Source organism: Geospiza fortis, unplaced genomic scaffold, assembly GCF_000277835.1.
Source record: "Geospiza fortis unplaced genomic scaffold, GeoFor_1.0 scaffold23, whole genome shotgun sequence".
Lineage (NCBI taxonomy): Eukaryota > Metazoa > Chordata > Aves > Passeriformes > Thraupidae > Geospiza > Geospiza fortis.
Genome location: NW_005054303.1, coordinates 6,947,343 through 6,967,487, shown reverse-complemented (window position 1 = coordinate 6,967,487; position 20,145 = coordinate 6,947,343). Strand labels below are relative to the sequence as shown.

The 20,145-nt window shown below is 36.9% G+C and overlaps 1 protein-coding gene across 9 annotated transcripts in view; it reads right to left on the bottom strand.

The window, feature by feature from the left end:
* The window catches only part of KLC1 (kinesin light chain 1), a 43,509-nt gene that overhangs the window by 16,640 nt on the left and 6,724 nt on the right, over positions 1-20,145 (bottom strand). For all 9 annotated transcript variants that reach the window (XM_031066232.1, XM_031066230.1, XM_031066231.1 and 6 more), the window contains exons 2-12: positions 13,052-13,313; positions 9,653-9,883; positions 7,551-7,629; positions 5,482-5,707; positions 4,863-4,950; positions 4,145-4,246; positions 3,348-3,521; positions 3,121-3,220; positions 2,210-2,259; positions 2,054-2,121; positions 775-883 (exon numbers count right to left, since the gene is read on the bottom strand). In XM_031066232.1, the coding sequence (XP_030922092.1) occupies positions 775-883; positions 2,054-2,121; positions 2,210-2,259; positions 3,121-3,220; positions 3,348-3,521; positions 4,145-4,246; positions 4,863-4,950; positions 5,482-5,707; positions 7,551-7,629; positions 9,653-9,883; positions 13,052-13,312 (1,488 nt within the window). In that variant the 5' untranslated portion in view covers position 13,313. The remainder of the gene's footprint in view (positions 1-774; positions 884-2,053; positions 2,122-2,209; positions 2,260-3,120; positions 3,221-3,347; positions 3,522-4,144; positions 4,247-4,862; positions 4,951-5,481; positions 5,708-7,550; positions 7,630-9,652; positions 9,884-13,051; positions 13,314-20,145) is intronic.

The window sequence follows — 20,145 nt, the reverse complement described above, 5'->3', positions numbered from 1 at the left end:
CAAGTCTTATTTATTCTCATATTAAAAAAAGGAAATTAAAATTGAACATTCATGATGCTTGTATTTTCTTACTTTGCTTTCTGTTTTAACACCGACAACCCAAGTTTTCTTGTCCAGTCTTAGACACTTTTAAAAGTGTCTTGTAAGTGTCACTCATCAAACCATCCAAAAGGGAAAGAAAGAAAAAGCCAGCAAACCCCCAACAAACCCAAACTCTCTTCTACCTTTTAAGAGAAGGGAGAAAGGGTTACTTGAAGAGTAGATCTGAGAGCACAAAGAGAGTACATTAAAATAAAGTCCCCACTGAAACTGTAATATCTATCTCATTAGTTTACAGAAGTAACAAAAGGTTTCTGTTAGTCAGTTGTATGCAGCAACTGAACATTTTTAATTCTGACAGCTCCTTATTAAAAATAGAACAGCATGATTGGCAAAGGAGATTTCCAGCAGAACCTCCCCATTTTCCCCCAGCTACAGTCTGTTTCCCAGGACAAGCAGCCAATTAATTGAGCACTGCTGGCCAACACAATGTTTTGTGCTCTTTCATTTTCCACATAATTTCACCTCCAGTTTGAATCATGTCCCCAGTACATGGTGCCACTGCCCTAACAATTAACCAAACTGCAAGTGTTAAGATGTATCAGTTTATCACCAGCTCAGTCTGAAATTAGAGGGTGACCAGGCACTGAAATTTTCTATATTCTGCATACAGCAAGTTGAAAATCTGCATGACCACGATGCAGAAAGATCATTCAGGTGAATTTTCATACTTGCCTGTTTACGAGATCTCATTGCTGCCTCTTCTAATGTTTCAGCAGCTTCAAATTTGCCCTGTCGTCTGTAAAGTGCCCCAAGGTTCTTTAAAGTAGTTGTTACTGTTGGACTATTGAAAGAAAAGAAAAATAACTCTATGTTAAATATATATTCATACACTAAACTCTTCTCAATTCACTAATAAAAGCTTAACACAGTGTTTGTCATATCTTGTAATAATTTATTCTCGCTTGAAATGCACTGAACTGTACTTCATGTACACACAATAACCTGCTGACCCCTTTCAAAGTGGATCAATGTCTCTGTGACTAGCCAACATCCCTGAAACTGGAATGCCAATACCTTGTGCTCCTCAGCTGCACCTCAAGGTGAAAATTTAGCTCTAGAGGAGCGTATCCAACTGAATAATTGTGCAGCTTCCAAAAAAAAAGCTTATTCATGCATAGACTATTAGAGAGACCACATGTAGCATGTGTTAGTCACAAAAGCAATTAACAGCTGCTTTCATCAGCTTTTACTTAACACCTATTTGCAGTTTCTGTGCATTCCAATTTGCTTGAACAACAAAAGCAAAAAAATTGCCCATTTCATTAACAAGTCTCACAAAAAAGACATTTTTGTTTCAATGGCACAAAATTAGCTCAATCATAGTATTTTTGAGTTAAGTTTTGCTCCACTAACAACAGAGAAAAGATCTTCTCATGCATTAGAATGAACAAGTATATGAAAAACAAACTAATAAAATGTATTGTACACACAACTCAGGATGGAGAAAAAAAGAGATTTTAACAGTAAAAGGGCTCTGGTTTTTGTTGAACATGAGCATTAAAATACTCAATAAACCAAAAATTTTCACTGACTATCAGTACTAGTTGCAGGTTTTTTCATACACTGCACCACCTACATGTTAAAAAAGCTGCAGTAATGGAACAAAATTCGAGAAAAAAAACCAAACCAAAACAAAATTTCAACTATAATCCTGCAGGGGCAGGGAGGGCAGATGTGCCAGGGAGTGGAACAGAGGGAAAGGTGACCCACGCTGCCACCTGAAGGACTGCCTAGAACACAAATGGGGCAATTTCATGTCACTGGATCTAACCAGCCTCAGGACATGAAAAGTGCTGCTGTATTCCTGAAAACCAATTTTGAGCCTGGAATGTTTAGTACTTTCACTTTTATAGTCCTAACCAAGGAGTTGCTTTGGTTCCATTTTTAAAAAAGCTTTAATCTGAGACAGTGAGTATTAAAGAGTTGTTTGTCCTGTGAAGGAGTTACTCACCTATCAACTTTGCAAGCTTTGTACCAGCCCCCATACTCTCCAAAAGATGTGCCATCTTTTTGCTTTCCCTAGAACAAAGGAATAGTTGAAAAAAATATCTGATTTGAAACCTAAACAAATATAAGCTCCAAAAAATATTTACAACAACAGTCTTACTTTGCATTCTTCCCTCTCCTCTGCATGCATCCAGATAGGCTTATTTTCATCTGGTGAAACAAGAAAAGTATTTTATAGAAGAACAAAACTACAAGGTATTGATTGTTGGATATTCACTACTCTGAAATGAAGCTGAGAACCAGGGAATTATACTATTGTTGCAAAAAAAACTTACTGTCCATACTAGAAGCAGTAGATAAATAAATACACAGCTCTTTTACAGTTTTACAATTCTGTCTCTTTTTCTTATCTGAACTTAGAAACAGTTACTTCTGAGAAGCTTTGAAGTAAGTATACACTGCCACCCATTTGTCATGTGTCTAGTTCTGTGCTAGAAAACATGAATTTATTTCTTTTATCCTAACAACTACTTTGTCATCTACTAAGTGGTGCATATGCCACTGTCATGGAATGCAGTGAAAATGCTTTAGTGGGATTCTTGGTTTATAAAATGTACATGACATCACTGAACAGTGTAATTCTCAATTTAAAGGTATTTTCTCCATTCTTTAAATATGTTAATGTAGAGCTTGCATTAACAATGTCTTTATTTATGCCACTAAAATCCTGCATTGACTTTTTCCTGTGACTGGAAAGTGATGTACATTTTTCTGCCTCTATAAAAATACCAAAGTTGGGTTTAGTGGGGTGTAAGATAAATTAGGCTAGAAACAATATCCATAAAACATAAACCCACTAAGTCTACCTCATGTTTTTGAATCAAATGTTTGCTGCTGTATCTAAAAGCTTTCTTATAATGAATGTACTTCCCACACATCTATCAGTTCACCTTTTAAGTCCACCTAAAGCAGACAACAATTATAATCAGGACACTATTGACTTCTTGCAAATTTTATTCCATAACTACAAAAATAAAACATAAATTCAAATCTAGGGACTCAGTTTCTTACCATCTACAGAGCCAAACTCCCGTTCATGAGCACGAGTCAGAATCTCTTTGTATAAAGTTTCCGCTTGCTTAAACTTGCCCTGTTTTAGATAGCAGGATGCCTAAAAACAAAATACCCCCAAAATATATCAGCACATTGCTTTATTTGTCTTTACAAACAAGAAATACAATACACTGTGGATAGAAGTGCACTTCAATTGTCTCAGGTCTACTTTGGGAAAGGCTTACCAGATTGTTCTTTGTTTTCGCAACATTTGGATCATCTGGTCCCAGCTTAGTTTGGTAGATTTCAAGTGCTCTCTGATAGTAATATTCAACCTCCTCATATTTACCCTGGTTCTGGCATAGCAAAGCCAAGTTATTTAACTGCTTGGCAACATCAGGGTGATCTTTTCCCAGGACCTGGAAATGAAATGCATTGTATTAAAACATTCTCTAATCATCACGTCAGGGTCTAGAAATAAATAATTTAGAAATATCCTGTTAGTTTTATTCCCCCTCAATTCAACAAAAGCAAAAGCTGCATTTCAAAGATATGAAAATGACTCAATTCTATTGCAAACTGAGAATGATGCATAACAATCCATAAGAGGAACAAAGTGAGTAGGAAAACAACATTATAGGGAAATTATTATTTATATAAACCAGAAGATGCAATCTCATGTACTAAAATAAATATCCACATAGAGAATAATCAACTTAAAAATTTTAGCTAAGTTTCATTTTTTAATTCCAATTCTCTTGTCAAATCAAAGATTATTTAGCTATCAAAGGGGAAGGAAAAAGATAAAGAAGGTTTCTCACAAAATACAGAATTTAGCATATACCCAGAGTGCTCCAGCAATTCCGTAGCACTACTGCAATTTCCTACTGTTTTCAATTTCAGACACTCCTAACTACTAGGCATTGTTAACTCTGGGGTTTATCTGACAGATCTACCCAACCAAAGCATAAAAAAGTAAGCATTTAACTTTGCTTTCTCCTTCCCAAAGTCCCTTTAGAGGCTCTGTATTTGTCACTCATACCTTTTCTCTGATTTCCAGAGCTCGCTTACACAACGGTTCTGCTTCTTTGTACTTTCCTCGTTTACCATAGAGTACTGCAAGATTGTTAAGAGTTGCTGCCACCTGTCAAAAGCAGAGAAACATCAAGTGCACTGAAATCTGCTGATACAAATACTTGACAAATGAGCACATCTGCAAGGCGTCGATATTATTAAATTTTCCATGCACAGGGTATACCTCTTGAAGTTTGGAAGTGAAGAAATAATTATTATTAAATGCATACATGTACAACACAGGAAAGAAAAACATAAATCATGAAGCAATTTTGCTTCCTTTGTGGAAATGTCATTTAGTGCACACAGCTTCACATGTTCTTCTCTTACAAGGGTACCTCTCACATCTACACTTTGAGCTGCGCTGTGTCCCACAGGTCACGGAAGTATCACATGAATTTCCCAAATGCTTGATTTACATTTCATTTACAAGCAGCAGTAAATGAAAACCAGAAGCGCCCCTTCAATCTCAGTATAATAAAGAGATTTGAATAAGTAAAAATTTTTCTTCATAAATTGATTTCCCACATAAAGAAACAGCACTAAATAGAACGTGGCCTCCTACCTGTACTGTTTAAAGACAAGCCAGGTCTTAAAACCTTTCCTGTTGAGTTTGACATTAGAATTAGTTGAAAAAAAGTTGAGTGAAAAGCAAACTAAAATGATGATATTGCATGTATACAAACCGCTGGATGATCTTTGCCCAAAGTCTTTTCACGGATGGCCAAGGCATCATTCAGGAGATTTGCTGCATCTTTGTATTTGTTCTGGTCTCTGAATTGTAAAGAGATGTAAATTACACTAGGGATTCAGGAATGAAAAATCATAACAATTAAGCTGAGTTCACTACTGACCTAAAGATGCTACTATAAAAGAATAATTGAGAATATATTAATAAATTAGGAAGCAGAACCCTGAAGCCTGTAAATAGTTTAGTAGTTGAGGACCATACTGAGCATTTACCATTTCTAGATTGATGTCCAATTTCTACCTCTAGATTACCTTTAAGTGGGTAATCAAGATATGCCCTGTCAGTAGACAAAAAAAAAAAAAACAACCAAAAAACCAAAAACAAAAATCAAAACCAGCTTCATTCCCAAGGCAAAGGTATAGGCAAAAATACAGCAGCTTGTTTGACTTTTAAGTACAGGGAGACATACAAATATTTTAGGAACTTCTTGAGGGTTTTAATAATAATTTTTAAAAGGAAAATAGAACAGGGAAAAAAATCTAGTCCGAATGTTAAAAGGTTGTAGCCAAATAACTAAGTATTTATTTCACTGGTATTTATGTCAGCATACCAACCTGTACACCAAAGCAAGTATGTTCAACATAGTGGCAACATCAGGATGGTCATGACCTGAAGTCTTCTCCAGATCTTCAAGAGCTTGTTTGCAGAGAGGTACAGCAACCTCGTATCTACCTTGGGAAGCATACTGGATAACAAGATTATGTAGGGTCCGTAATCTTGCTGGAATTTCATAGCCACCTTGTTGGGCAGCAGCTGCTGCACTGCTGTGCTGCTGTTGTACTGAAAGAAATCCACAAAATTTCAACTTGTGTAAAAGATGACTGTAAATAAAACATCTCACTTGAGTGCTCAGTGGCACAAAATGATACTCACTGAATTTTATTTCTTCAATACACAGAATTAGCATTAGAGCATACTTCACAGCAGTCAGGCTGTCTTCAACAGTGACAGTGGAAGTATGACTGTTTTATTCCTCATATCCTGTCCAGTATTGTATTACTATTATTTTTATAGTTCTCATAGCTCAAAGGGCTAAATGTAATAAACTAATGAGGAAAGCAGGAAACTATTTTGGCTCAGCAAACCATTCTCAAGATGATATAATAATTTTGCACTTACAAATATTGCTGTTTTCATATGGAAAGGAACACTAACATACATAAGCTGAGTATCTGCAGAAAAGCTTTTTCCTTTATTCTTCTTCTCTAAACATACAAATTTTTTTTGTTTCCCTTTGTTTGCTATGCCAAGGAGCACTTAAGATTAGCACATAAAGGACTGAAACACCTTGGATGCCAGAAATAATAGCTGCAAGACAAAAGGCCCTGAGTCAAAGTCAATCTTTAAGTTTTACCCACCAACCCTCAAGCTTAGCCACTTATTTTCCTAACCTTTGGTTGTTGCAACTCTCACTCTCCTACTGCCCCCAAGAATGTACTACTCCTTTTCTTTTCACCTGACCAATTTCCAAGATTTAGAATATTCTGTCTTGTTCATTTTCATTAAACTCTAGAGAACAAGTTTATTGTTCTCTGAGCCTGATTTTATTCTCTCCTTTCTATTAAGCAAAAACCACTCTCACAGAAAGTGGAAGCATTTTTATGCCAGCGGAATCACACAAGTCCAAGCCTATACCCAGAGTTACTGCCTGCCAAAGCACTGAAGAATTTCAGCATTTTTTTGGAAGGTCAGAGAAATCACTGACATGTCAACTTTGTATTTTGTAAAGTGAAGTAAGGGAGCTTTGCCTCTCAACCTTCCAACTACAACATTCTAGGGAAGCAAGGATGAGCTAGGAAGGAGCTCATGATCAACACTGACCTACTGCAAACCCTTCAAACCTTCCCTTCAGTGCTGGCTATGGATAGCTTTACTGTGTTGAATGCAGTGTACTGTGTATGCTTGCCTACAAAGGAAAGCTGAGACTGCTGATTGCAAAGGTGGGTCCCTTCAGACATTTTCCCTCAAGTCATTTGTCTGGTAAAAACCATTCTGCTCCCACCACACTGCACTGACTCCACACCAATATGTTCTGTTAACAAACGTACAAAAAACACATTGCACTAAGCAGAACTTACTTATCTACCAAGAGCTTTTTTCAATCACACTACCAAACATCTGCCTCAAATTCCACAGCATATCCCTCAGTCCTGCTCACCTGAAGACAAACAATGCTTCCACAATTAGTACTAAAACCAATGCAGACAACCTTGGCAAAGGACAAAAGACTATGTGAAAAAGATTTAATACTGAAACCTGCCACAAAAATCTCAAATCAGATCATTAAAAAGGTCATTAACAGAATCCACTATCTGGTCAGCATCTGCCTCAGTCATTTGCAACTAACCATTCTGAGGCCCCAAAGAAGGATAACAGGAGAAGTTCTGAATTTAAATCAGTCTGAACTTTACAGCAGCTAGTAAACTCTAAAAAACCTAGGCCCCAGTTCTGTACACACCAATGTACAGAATTTATATCAATTATTGGATTCCTTATTCTAGCAGAGGCATTCACCTCTCCAGCTGTGTAGCAGTGGAGTGGTGAAGCAAGCATTTTTTTAAAGTGCATCTTTATATTCTGCACTGCAGAAACACACCAACAATGTAACCTGAAGTACACTTACTTCCTTGTCCTTGGTCATCTTCATCGTTGGGAAAGAGATCATCCAAAGGCTCTTTGGTGGAATCTGAATCTTTATCCTCCTATAGAACAAGCCCAAAGCCAACAAATTAAATCTAAGGCATAAGAGGACAGGCCAGTTAACCAGCAATGTTAAAGGAAAACCCCACATTCAGAATTGACAAGAATAACATTTCTCACTGAAGTTTTATAAAGGTAGGTCTTATATTTTAATGTATTTACACACTGTCCCAAAACAATACAGGACACCTTCAGAAGGGCCAAGAATAGAAATGAGGTCTCCTAGATTTCAGTCTCAATTTAAGCACACAAGAACACATTTGCCATTCTCACAGAGGCACTAGGTCTCATGAAAGTACCCACTGAAGAGTAAGCACTGCTCAGTACAGAACTGTCCATGGTACCTTTCTTAGCCATAAACACAGTTAGAGTTGGGCAAGGGAGAGGAATAAGGAGACCTCAATTTCTGACTACTCAACTTCTGTACAAATAATTAGATTTTGCAACTATAATCTGGAATGTTCAAAAATCAAAAAACAAAACAAGAACACTTGAAAGGAAGTTCATTTCCTATAGTCTCCATCTGGAACCATATTAATTTCTACACAATCCATCAGTTTAAAATTATTTTAAGCATCCAAATATAATTTCAAATATAAAATGAAGAGACAGATCAGTCCTGTTTCCTAAATGTTCAGTCTACAAAACATAAATAGTTGAAGTTCTCAGAAAGGATGAGCTCAGTAAGGAGAAAACCCTGAGGCAGAACACATTCTTATTTTTCTGTCTCTCCAATCAACACTTTTTTCCACAGATGAGAAAAAGCCAACTGCAGCTGCTGGCATTCAAATTCAATGATGGCAGAGCAAGGGCACTGTAAAACCAGCAAACTGATGGGACTACATCTCAGACAAGATGTTCATAATGTTAAGTGTTGATTCCAACCTCATACTGAGTCTATACAACTATTTCAAAGGCTAGAAACAGAGACTCTCCATACGGTTAGCAAAACTATAAAGATGCTTGGCTTACTTGGACTCTATTTGTTAATTAAATTTCAAATAATGGAGCTACTTAATTCATCTGCAGGGTAAAGTCTGACAACACAGCACATCAAAATCTCAATATTCCCTCCTCTGCCCCTTTTCTGAACAGCCTTCACTGGCAAATCCATCCACAAATACCAAGTAAGGGGACAGCACTGAAAAATTCCAGGGTGCAACTGACCAAAACAACTCTCACCATGTACAATATTTTTAAAAGGATTAGTCAAGCAGTAAGTTAAGCATGACTAAATCACACCCATTTTCAACCATTAAAATTGCTGAAACATTTCAACCATTAAAATTGCTGAAAAACTGCACTTTCCAAGACACCACTGAGAAGATCTGAACACACAAAATTAGATCCTTCTCTTCAGTGCCACCTAACCTAAGGAACCAAAAGGAAATTATAAAATTAATGGCAAATAAATCAGACATCTGTTTAAGTAGTAAGTTCCTTCTGTAAATTAAAGTTGTGTCCATTTTCTCTCTGAATTGAAGAATATGTAACACAACGGGCTTGTATACGTGCAAATGATCACAGTGTCTGGCAGATGGCCCTGAAAGGGATTCAATAACATCTTATCCTTGTGTAAATTCTCAACAGATACAAAAGCTACACAGTGATTTCACAAGACAAAAATTAAGTATTTTTCCTGCAGTCAAAATAAGCCAAGTCCTCTAGGTATGTAAAATGTCTCACAGCTTAGATTTCTCACTTATTTTTACTGCTAAGTTTATAGAGGTGAGATTTTTGCTTTGGTCCAGTTCTTCACATTTCTAAGCTACTAAATGAGTATTTATCAATTCTGTTTCTCATGTATTTTATTATCTGTATACAGTAAAATATATACTCTCTTAAAATAAGAATGAGCTCTCAGACTCATTTTGCAAACTATGTGACACTAGTACAAGGTAGTAGTTTAATGACAAATATTTCTAAGGGACAAGTAAAATACATCTGTTATTTTTTGTTAAACAGGCAGATTACAACACATGTAAATGCAAGGTGCTTTTACTGTTTTACTATGGAGATACTTACTGATGGTGAAATATCATCATCATATTTTTTTAATTGATTCATGAATTCTAGATGTTTCTTTTCCTCCTCCAGCTGAGCCACAGACTGCTCACTCTTCTGCAGTTTCTGCTGCGTATTGGCGAGTTCATCCCGTAGCCACTGATTCTCCTGGCACAGCCGGCGAACCTGAGCCCGCAGTTTCTGCTTCTCTGATTCCACTGCATTTAAGTGATTTGACAAAGCCATCATTACCTGAAAAGCAGAATGTGTCACATGGCATACTTCCCCTAGAATGCAGTCCTGTTCATAACATACAAGGCTTTCATTATTTAAACCTACGTCAGCTGTGCAATCTGGTAAACATTCCTATTTCTCTTTGTTTTTGACATGGTTCTCACTTGTCCTCTAAACCTTTTTACCATTCAGAATGATTTGGGCTGGAAGGGGCCTCTGAGATCACCTCTTTCCAGCCCCCTGTCATGGGCAGGGACACCTTTCCACTAGACCAGGTTGCTCAAAGCCCCATCCAACCTGGCCTTGAACACTTCCAGGGACAGGGCACATGTTCCCCTACCTCACCACCCTGACAGGGAAGAATTTCCTCCTAAATCCAATCTAAACCTACTTTCTTTCAGTTTGAAGCCATTCTGCCTTGTCCTATCACTACATGACCTTTGAAAGTCCCTCTTCAGCTGTCTTGTAATCCCTTCTGGAAGGGGCTGTAAGATTTCCCTGCAGCCTTCTCTTCTCCACCTCTCTCAGCCTATCTCCAGCCCCAGTTATCACCCTGTGCCTCCTCTGGACTTGCTCCAACAGGTCCCTGTCCTTCCCTTGCTGAGGTCCCAACCTAGAGGAACTCTTTACTAAATAATTGTTTGCCATGATGCTATCAGAAGTTAAAATTGTTTCAGAATTCCCTGAACATTAAATATAATCTTAAAATACATGAAAAATTTGAACTAGATTACTGAACTGGAAATCTTTGTTCCACTAACATAAAATGGAGCAGTAATATATTCAACTTGCAGGATCACAAAAATCACCTAAGAACTAACACAGAGTTCTAATTTAGCACCTTCCAGACAAAAAAGGGATTTGTATACATTCTTACACCTCCTAAAGATGAACACCTCAGCATAATGGTAACACTTCAAAGGGATAATTATTTGACTGAGACCTGCATGTGCAACTGAACACACAATTTATAGATGCATTTTATAGTACTAACCATAAGCTTGAGTGTGCAGACTTCCAAACACAGTCACATTGAGGGCAAAAAATAGAACACCCATAAAAGCAGCTTACTTGGACTGGGTTTTCTTTTTGCTGAGCAAAGTTAAATGAAAAAGGAGCTTATTAAGTGAAAGCCAAACACTACCAGCAAAAGATATTTCCCCTTCACTGTTTATGCAATCTCCCACTGACACATGTAGAACAGCTGGCAGCAGTCCCAGGATGCACACCTTGCCAGAATGGACCACTGGTGAGAGTACAAACCTTTCAGATCTGTTAGACATCCCCAAGTTACCAGTATTTCATCTCCTCAAGTTCATGGTTTTTTTAAAAACAAAGTTATCTTTCAGTGGATTTAAACTAAGTATTTCATGTGACACAGATGGTGTTCTTAGCTGAAATTCCAGGTGTCAAAATGTTCATCAAGGCTTTAGAAACTAATTTTTCCAATAATGGTAAGGAAAACTCCAGGTATAATTTCCTAATACCAGTCTGAAACTCCAGACTTCAGCACCTATCTAATTACATATTAAAAATTATTCTAACATTTTTAATTATTTGGTCAATTCAAACAGTGGCATTTATATAATGAGAAAGCATATTTAGGAAAATTGTGATAATTGGGTCAACATATTCAACCACTGAAGAAGCTACAATGGCAAACTAAAATATTTTGTAATCTTACTCACTAGAATAAACTGAAACAAAAGTCTGATTACTTTTTTAGCAAAGTTAGTTTCATTTTCATGGAAATAACATCACCAGACCTACATGCATGCCACAAAAAAATACCTATTTCCATGTCTTAAATTTAAAAATTGAAAAAAAAATACTACATTGTTACAACTCAAAGCATTCAGGAAGAGTAGCCTTATCAGGTCTGAGAGCACCAGTGAAGTGTAACTGGCTCCCTAACAAAGGCAGCAAATGCAGACTGTTTGGCTCCTCACCACTGCAGTTCACAAAGTACCATGGGAGGCAAACAAGGCAGGAACATCAGCAACTGAGGCTCCTGATAGAGTAAAATTCAGAACTGGCTTCTCAGAGTCCAAATACTACACAGAAGTTACTCATTCACTTGCACATCTTCTACAAACAACCATTAAAGGTACCTCAACTACTGCAATTTTACTCCATGTATCTTCTAGCATTTTCCTCCTACACAAGATATCAAAGAATATACAACATATACACTAAGGCCTGACAGTTTGTCCAGGGCTTCTACATTCCCCTGTCTGATAACCCACATTTCATTCTCTCAGCCTCAATTCACCGTGATCCAATGCACACAACTTCCAGATCAGCACACAATAACAGCTCAGTCCAGAAGAGAAGTCTGAGCACAGTTACAGACCAACAGAAAGCCTATTAATGTAGAACTAACTCATTGGCATTTTCAACTCTTTTGCAAACACTCTCCTATTTTACAGGGATGACTGTCATATCACATCATTTCAGGTTTTTGACTTAGTACAAAATATCATAAAGTTGTACTGTAAATATAGTCCTGACAACCCAATAAACATACAACTTTTCACTTATCTTCTGTGGATGGTATCTTCATCAACTAAGATTCCATAGAACTTAGCTCAGAGTCCTCTCTTTAATGTATCAGTTTGTTCAGATTCTGTACTCAGGTCTTAAAACTTTAAAATGCTTTTAGTTTCAATTTTGGTTTAGTAAAATGTTCAATAAACATTAGAGATTCTTAAGCTCTAAAAGCATCATGTGCTACTATAAAAAATATGAGTCAAGGGAATATAAACATGAATTTAAGGCTACACCAAAGCTCAAAGGCTGGAGCAAATACATTTATTATATGTATGTTTGTTTGAGACCTTTCTATGACATCTTTTAGAGTTAAAATGCCACTGCTCAGATCTTGAGCTGTTTGAACATTACCTGCCTAATGCCTGATGTGGAAAGTCTAAACAGAAAATGTTTAGACTGAATGCCAGTGATGTCAAGTGGAATATCACTGATGTCAAGTGGAGCCCAGTCATGAGTTTCAGTGCTTTAATACAAATCCCATAATTAGTTCTGTAACACAGCATGATGTACAGTAACTACCTCTATTAATTACAGCAGCTTTTGTCCATTATATCCAAGAATAATATAAATGTTCCAGCATATTACTAATATCTGGGGAGAAATGTCTGAAATGCTTCATTTTTACCACAACTTTACCTGTGCTTCACTAAGGCCAAGCTCCAGCATTTCCAGTGACTTTCGAATCATGTTTGATTTTTCTTCAACCAGATTAGTTTCATCATCTTTCTTCAAACATTTCAAAGTTTCAAGTAAGCTCTGTAAAATTGAATTGTGTTCATTCTTCAGTGCCTCTAGTCCATTAATCACTTGCTTAGTTTTGGCAATAATTTCATCTTGAGTAAGCTTCTCCAACTTCTCTTCCTTTAAATACACCATTGTGGACATGTTTTCATACATTCTGAAATGGAAGAGTATGCTAGTTAATACAAAAAGAAAAATAAAATAAGCATATAAGTGAATAAAGTCTGAAAGGTATATTCAGAATACAATCATATTTGTGCACAATTTTTATAATGTTTCATGTCCTGAGTTTGAACAGTTTCAATTTCCAGATTTAATATTAACACTCAATGATAAACCGAAAAACAACATATAATGAAACTCAGACTATGACGTGGCAACAGAATTTGTAGCAACTACTGAGGAACAGGGCTGCACCTCCAGGATTCTGTTTGTGAAAAAGCAAAGTAGGTGGTGTATAAAATACACACTAAAATAAATATAGCTATTTGCAGATGCCACTGATCTGTAGTTCTCTAAAAAAAACCCACAAAATGGAGCTTGTAGAATTTGAAGAAATATCACATAGCCTTCTGAAAGAGTTCATCAGTCAGTCATGAGAAAAGTCATCTTTCTCCCACAAAAAGGTAACATCAGCCTCATCCTTTCCCAAGGACTACAAAAGCTCTTACTACTATGTATTTTGAACATCACAACTACCCCGAGGACACCTTTAATTTATTATTTTAACTCCACACTTAACACATAGATATTCAATTGCCTACAGGTCTAGATGCAGCTGTTTTGATGAAGATGGAACACCTGTCTCATGCCAGAAAAAACAGTCTGTATAGTATAACCCTTGCAGCAAGAAAAATTCCACTGTGCTATTTTATCAGTATCTAAAGCATTACACATAAATAGTAAATTTCTGGACCTCAACACCTCTACCAAATGCAAATTAAGACCTAAAAAAGCTTAGAAACTCACATTCTCTTATTATCACACATGCTGTTACTGAACTGACAAACAAGTTTAACAATGTAAAAATGTAAAAAGAAGACACACAAACCATTCGACCCTTTTTAATGTCACCAGAAAAATGTTCTATAATGAAAACAAAGACTTGAGAAATTACTCCTCTACAGCTCAGCTATTTAAATCTTTGATTGAACCAGGAAGTATAAACTAGAATAAAATAGGAAAGATTCTTCAAAAGCAATAAATGATCCCATCTATGTGAAGACACCTGGGTGAGCATTGACAAACTAACATTTAAAATGAATTAAAAAGGTATTAAAACTTTGTACTACAAAAGCTAGTCTAATTTTAGGAGAAAGCAAAAAAAAAGAACCAGTGAAGTCTGGAATTAAAACTGCTGTAAGAAGATGCACATATGCACATCATGTCAACAGCCAAAGGATGTACTCTTATGCTTTTGTATTTTATTAAAAATGAAAGGCTGCTCTTTCTTATATGTGCTCAAATTATCCTCTCTGTAATGATGTCCTGCAATACAATACCCAAAAGGCACAGCCTTGTTACCAAACAAAAGGTGTAGATGACAGTAGGATTTTTTTGTAATAATCTGAAAACACAGAATTTGGGGAAGCCTGAACTTGGTTTTACCCAGATTTAATACAGTAACTTCATATTCACAAATAAATCAAAATGAAACATATAAATGTGTATAAAGCAACTAATCGAGCATGGCATAAGAAATTAACCTATGAAGACCTGATGAGGAGAATGATATTTACACATTTCCCATTTCTAACCTGAAAACTATGACCGGGAATGCTTAAACAGATAGTCTTAAAGCACAGACTCTCTGAAGTTGTGTAGAAAAATGAACTGCAATTTAATGTGGACCAAATTTGCAAATAAATGCTTCTAACACATGCTTCTAACACACAGTCATATAGGAAAATGTTATAGATTATACTAACTTCAGCACACAACCCTAATTAGCCTTGGCACACTTTCACAGCCTCAATTAACAATTTCCATCCTGAATGCACAGAACTGAACCTTTGATTGTAAGGAAGTAAAACCAGCAGAGACATCTAATGAAGTGACTATTTGTGTATCTTTTGTGACCAGAGATAGCAGCAATTCCCTCTGCATGCCTCAATATTCTGTCATTTTACAGCAAAATGAAAAGCAGATGTTTGCATACATATATGTAATGCACACATAGATACTATCTTAAAAAATTACACATTTTAAACACTTCAGTAGAAATAAAATTAATTCTAAGTGATGAATACAGATAAATTAACACTCAAAATTAACAGATAAATTAACAGGCCCATAGTACTGGCTCAATACACTAAAGCTGCAACTAAGGATGGCTAAGCCAGCACAGCAGCTTTTGAAGAGAGGAGAAGCAGGTTTAAACATGATGGGGCAAAACCACACTAAAACCATCCCAGCAGCAGACCTGCTTTATGAATACATTCCCTCTGTCTCAATCCAGTGTGCCAGATTTTTTAGCTGCCTCATTCCAACCCAAATGTAGCTAAAAGCTTCCATTGCCTCTGCACTACCAGCACAAGGGATCTGCTGGTGCTGGAGCCAAGCCAAAAGCTGCATCAAGACAGAGGGGCATAAAGGTCTGCAGCCTGCCAGAGGGATTCTCAAGTCTCCTCTAGTGAACACTGTTAGAACCCCAATCTCTCCCAATGACAGGAAAGGAATCAATATTTTGGGTTAAGTTTTGAGGGGTGTCTGTTGGTGTTCAGAGTTTTATAGATTGTGCTTGGGAGAATAATTTAGAAAACAGGAGGATAACAAACATATAATTTGTCCTGCTATCAAATCTGACTCTGCAGGAGTGAAATTTCTTAACAAATATCTAATAGCCTTTAAGGGCAGTAAGTGAAGGTGTGGTGCTATCATGATTTTTTTTAAAATGTATTTTACAAAAGATCATTGCCTGTTCACCAATCAAGCCCATATTTGAATACATAATCATATAACTGGGGAGGGTTTTGTAAAGGGCAAGGACTTGGATTCAGTGATCCCTGTGAGTCCCTTCCAACTCAGCATATTCTGTGATTCTGTAAATTAGATTTGAATGTCCTGAGGCAGCAAATGCCACACAGGAAGCAAACAAATGAAGTTTGTATGCAGGATGTATACAGAGGAAAGGAGACAAAACCTAGCCAGACTATTGTCACTTCTCAACAAATGTTAACTCTTTCTTCCTATACATTTCCCTACAGAAAAAAAATTTGTGAAGGCAAAGGCTTCTCAAGCTCCTGTAAGTTTTGTCCTGCACTTCACTGCACTGCAAATTTTACCTGGGCAGGAATTCTAGATTCAAATACTAGTTTTTAGCTCAGTATACAACTGAAAACAAAGCAAAGAATTAAGATGTACAAAGGTTTATAAAACAGAATTTTGGATGAGAAAAAAAAAATGCAATGCAGCCAGAGTTACAGACTCACTAGCCGGCTTAAGAAATTTACCATTATATTAAGTATGTGTCTGTGTAGATCTTGAATATTATCCTCCTTCTTTGTTTGTGATAATATTGACTATGCTGAAGTCCAAAAGTCACTTAATGCTTTCCAACTTCTAGAAAAATCAAGTCACTGCCTTAGAATACACCAAAGTCAGTTAATTTTGACAGAACATAAAAAGCCCTGCAACTAAAGAGGTTTCCACATTTTGTAACATTTTGTAACATAAACTCAAAACAAAGAAATTGACTGAGAACAGCAAGAGTCTGAACCAAAGGAAGCACAAAGAAAGCAAGGCCAAACCTTTCAGTCTGTAACCACTGGGATAATCTCATCATGTACAAACAACTTAAGTGGCTGCTATCTTTAATCAGTTTAAGTATTTTGTTATTCATAAAACTTTCAAACCAACTACACTAGTAATGCTGACATCACAGATTTCTGCCTGAATTCTTCCACAGACATACACATATCACAGCCAGCTACTAAGCTCTCCAGCTCATATTTAAAGATCTCTTACAGAGCTTTTCCTACCCAGCTGATTTTAAAGAAGAGTCATTTTCCTGCAGATCACTTCAAAATATTCTTGTGCCAAAACATGTATGAATCCCTCTTTGCATAAGAAAACTTATCAAGGAAGAATTTCATTCTAAAAACCCACAACATTTTTTTTCCTTGCCTAAAGATTAGCATGGATCCTAAAAACAAATAAATAAAACCATTCTAATTTTTCTTCCTTGGTCTGAATCCCTAAGGACTTCCCCTCTCGGTATTGATATTTTTATTATTTAATGAGTTTCAAGTACTAAAAGCTTGGAAGATAAATTTTTAATGTACTTAGTGTCTGATCAAAATTGTTGCAAAATATAATTTTAAATAAATATATTATAAAACCCCCCAAGTCTAAACTGCTTTGTCAAGCGAAATTCTCCCTAAACTTTTTCTCTGAATGTACAGCTAACAGGCAGCATAGCTGAAAATGAATGTGTTCATTCACTTTCAAATAATTCAAATAATGTGTTTGCATATAAAAAAGAGTAAATCATCTTCCCAACAGTAAAAGCTGCTGCAAGACTGGCTCAAGCCATACCTAGGGGCTCTGTCACCTACATGCACTGCAAATTCCACAAAGTTACAGTGAAAAGTTAAACTAATTTGAGCTTTTTGTATCTCTAATAGGAACTTAACAGTTCACAGTTTCCTAACAATAATCAGTCTATTCAAGGCTTTTAACCCTAATTTCACTCTTAGTTCCTCCTAATTAAATGGCAAGGTTCAGCACCCTACATCTGCCATGTACTTGCTTCAATTTTGTATGAGCTGCAAATTACAAGTCATTAATTCCCTGCTCAGAGCAAGAACACGTCTCATCACATCATGGAAGGCACCATCTTCAAATACTACGAGCTGCTTTAACTGCTCATCTTCATAATGTGGAAAACTGCCTGCTCAAACAACCATCAAAACATTACAGGCTGTTCCAAGCACAAAAACTAAGCAACAAAGGCAAGAGATGAAAAACAGTTTGGGAAGGACTTAGTAGTGTGTCAAACACTGCATCAGCCGCACCCCTACTGCAGGCAGCTCAACAACAGCAGAAATGACAAGGCTGAATCACTCATGGATGCATTTCATACACTGAGAAAGGTATTTGTAAAAGCACTCACATAACAAACACTCAATTTGGACTATATTGCTGTTATGGCTTTCAGTCAGACTCTTCAAGTCTGAAAGAACAATGATTATCTGTTGTTTTTTTCCAAATTTAAGATGTTAAATTTCTCTTTACCTGTGAGACTATTTCTGCTGTCACAAGTCATATTCCCATAAGGAATATTTATAATCTTTCTCTTTTTGTCTGATTTGCCTTCCATTTACTTGAAATGGTCCCTTATAGTCAGGAATTTTGTTCCATTACATGATCTCTGAACTCCCAGAGGAAAGTAGCTTTTCCCTCTTGACATATTCAGGACTGCAGCTTCCCTGACAGTGCTAGTCATCACTCTTCCCATCATCTATATTTGAATCTGCATAAAATAGAAAATCTGGAACTGCACCTGCAAACAGTGTCCTGGTGGAGGTCAGACTTAAGGCACGCTGGCTGACCCAGTTCTATAAACAGAACACTGCTGCACTTCTGCACTGCCTCGGGTTTCCAAATGCGTGAGCTCAGAAAGCACCTTCAGCATTTAACACACAGGTACACCAGCTGCCTTAAAAATAACTCGGGGAGGACAATTAGCAGCACATTCTGGAGGCTGTAAATCACTGACCAGAAGCAGGTAAGAGGATGGAGCTGCACACAACCTAGCAACCAGTATTAAGCTACAGAGAAACTCCCCCTTCCCAAGGGGAGTCACTTTTTCTACCAATTACCAGGTAGTAAGTATTTAAATTTAAAACCATCTTTCTGTGCTCCTCCTGCCAGCCTTCAATTCAGAGCTAGCCCTGAATGCAGAAGTCTGCCCTACCACTTGGTTTAAAGTGAAGGTATGCTAGGTAAATAAATGTCCTGTAAAAAGGACACTTGTAGTTCTTTAATGTCAAGGGCACATATCCCAAGAAAAGCTCAGAATCACATCTGGAATTTGACCTAAAGCCTTAACATCACAAAATGTCTGTGCTGGTAAATAAACTGGAGAAACACTCAACCTTTGCAAAGTTTTGGCATTTCTAAAGGCAAGCCCAGAGGTGTCTGAAGAAATGCACAGGACATGAATAATAAGCAAATAATAAGCAAAGGACAGACTGACTAAAAGGAGTAAAACAAAAACAACCCTTGAATACGGGCAGAAATCTCCACATCTCCAAAAAGGCTGCTGCTTTTCTCTTATGGCTGCCAGAAGCAGCCTACTCTCCACATGGCAGCAGTGGGAGGAGGCAGTGGTGGCCTCACGTTCTACCCCTGCATCACAGCAGCATCCATCTCTGAAAAACACTGCCAGCCTCTAGAAAACCTCAATGGCTACCAATAAGCCCATGCACTGCATTCAACTATGTTCAAGTGAAGACGATTATGTACTTGTTTAGCTGAAGAACACAGTCACTGTACATCTACCTTGATAAATCTTGGAATGTTTTAATGTTGGGGCCTGTTATTAAAAAATTTAAAAATCATACCTTTCAGGGGAAATCTTTAGATTCTTTGGAAAATGAAAAAATTATTACAGAGAAACTCAGACTAACAAACCATATTTGCTAACAAAAAAGAGATGATGGCAAAAATAGCTCCTATAAAACCCTTACCAAGGGTGAAGCTGACGATTCTCTTTGAGAAAGCACAAGCTAAGATGATTTGCACTGCTGAGAAAGTACAAGCTAGGAAGATTTGCTCTGCTGCACAGTCCTTTGATTTAGATTTCTGTAGCATGCTACTTCAACACTAATGAACACTTTCTTAGCAATCATACCTAGATTCTTAAAGGTAACAAATTTAATACTATTTTGAAAAAAATACTTTTGCACATTTCAAAGACAGCTGGCAAAAATGCCTTGAGAGTTATTTCAGTCCTCAGCCTTCTTTCTTCTGTAGCAAGCAAACTA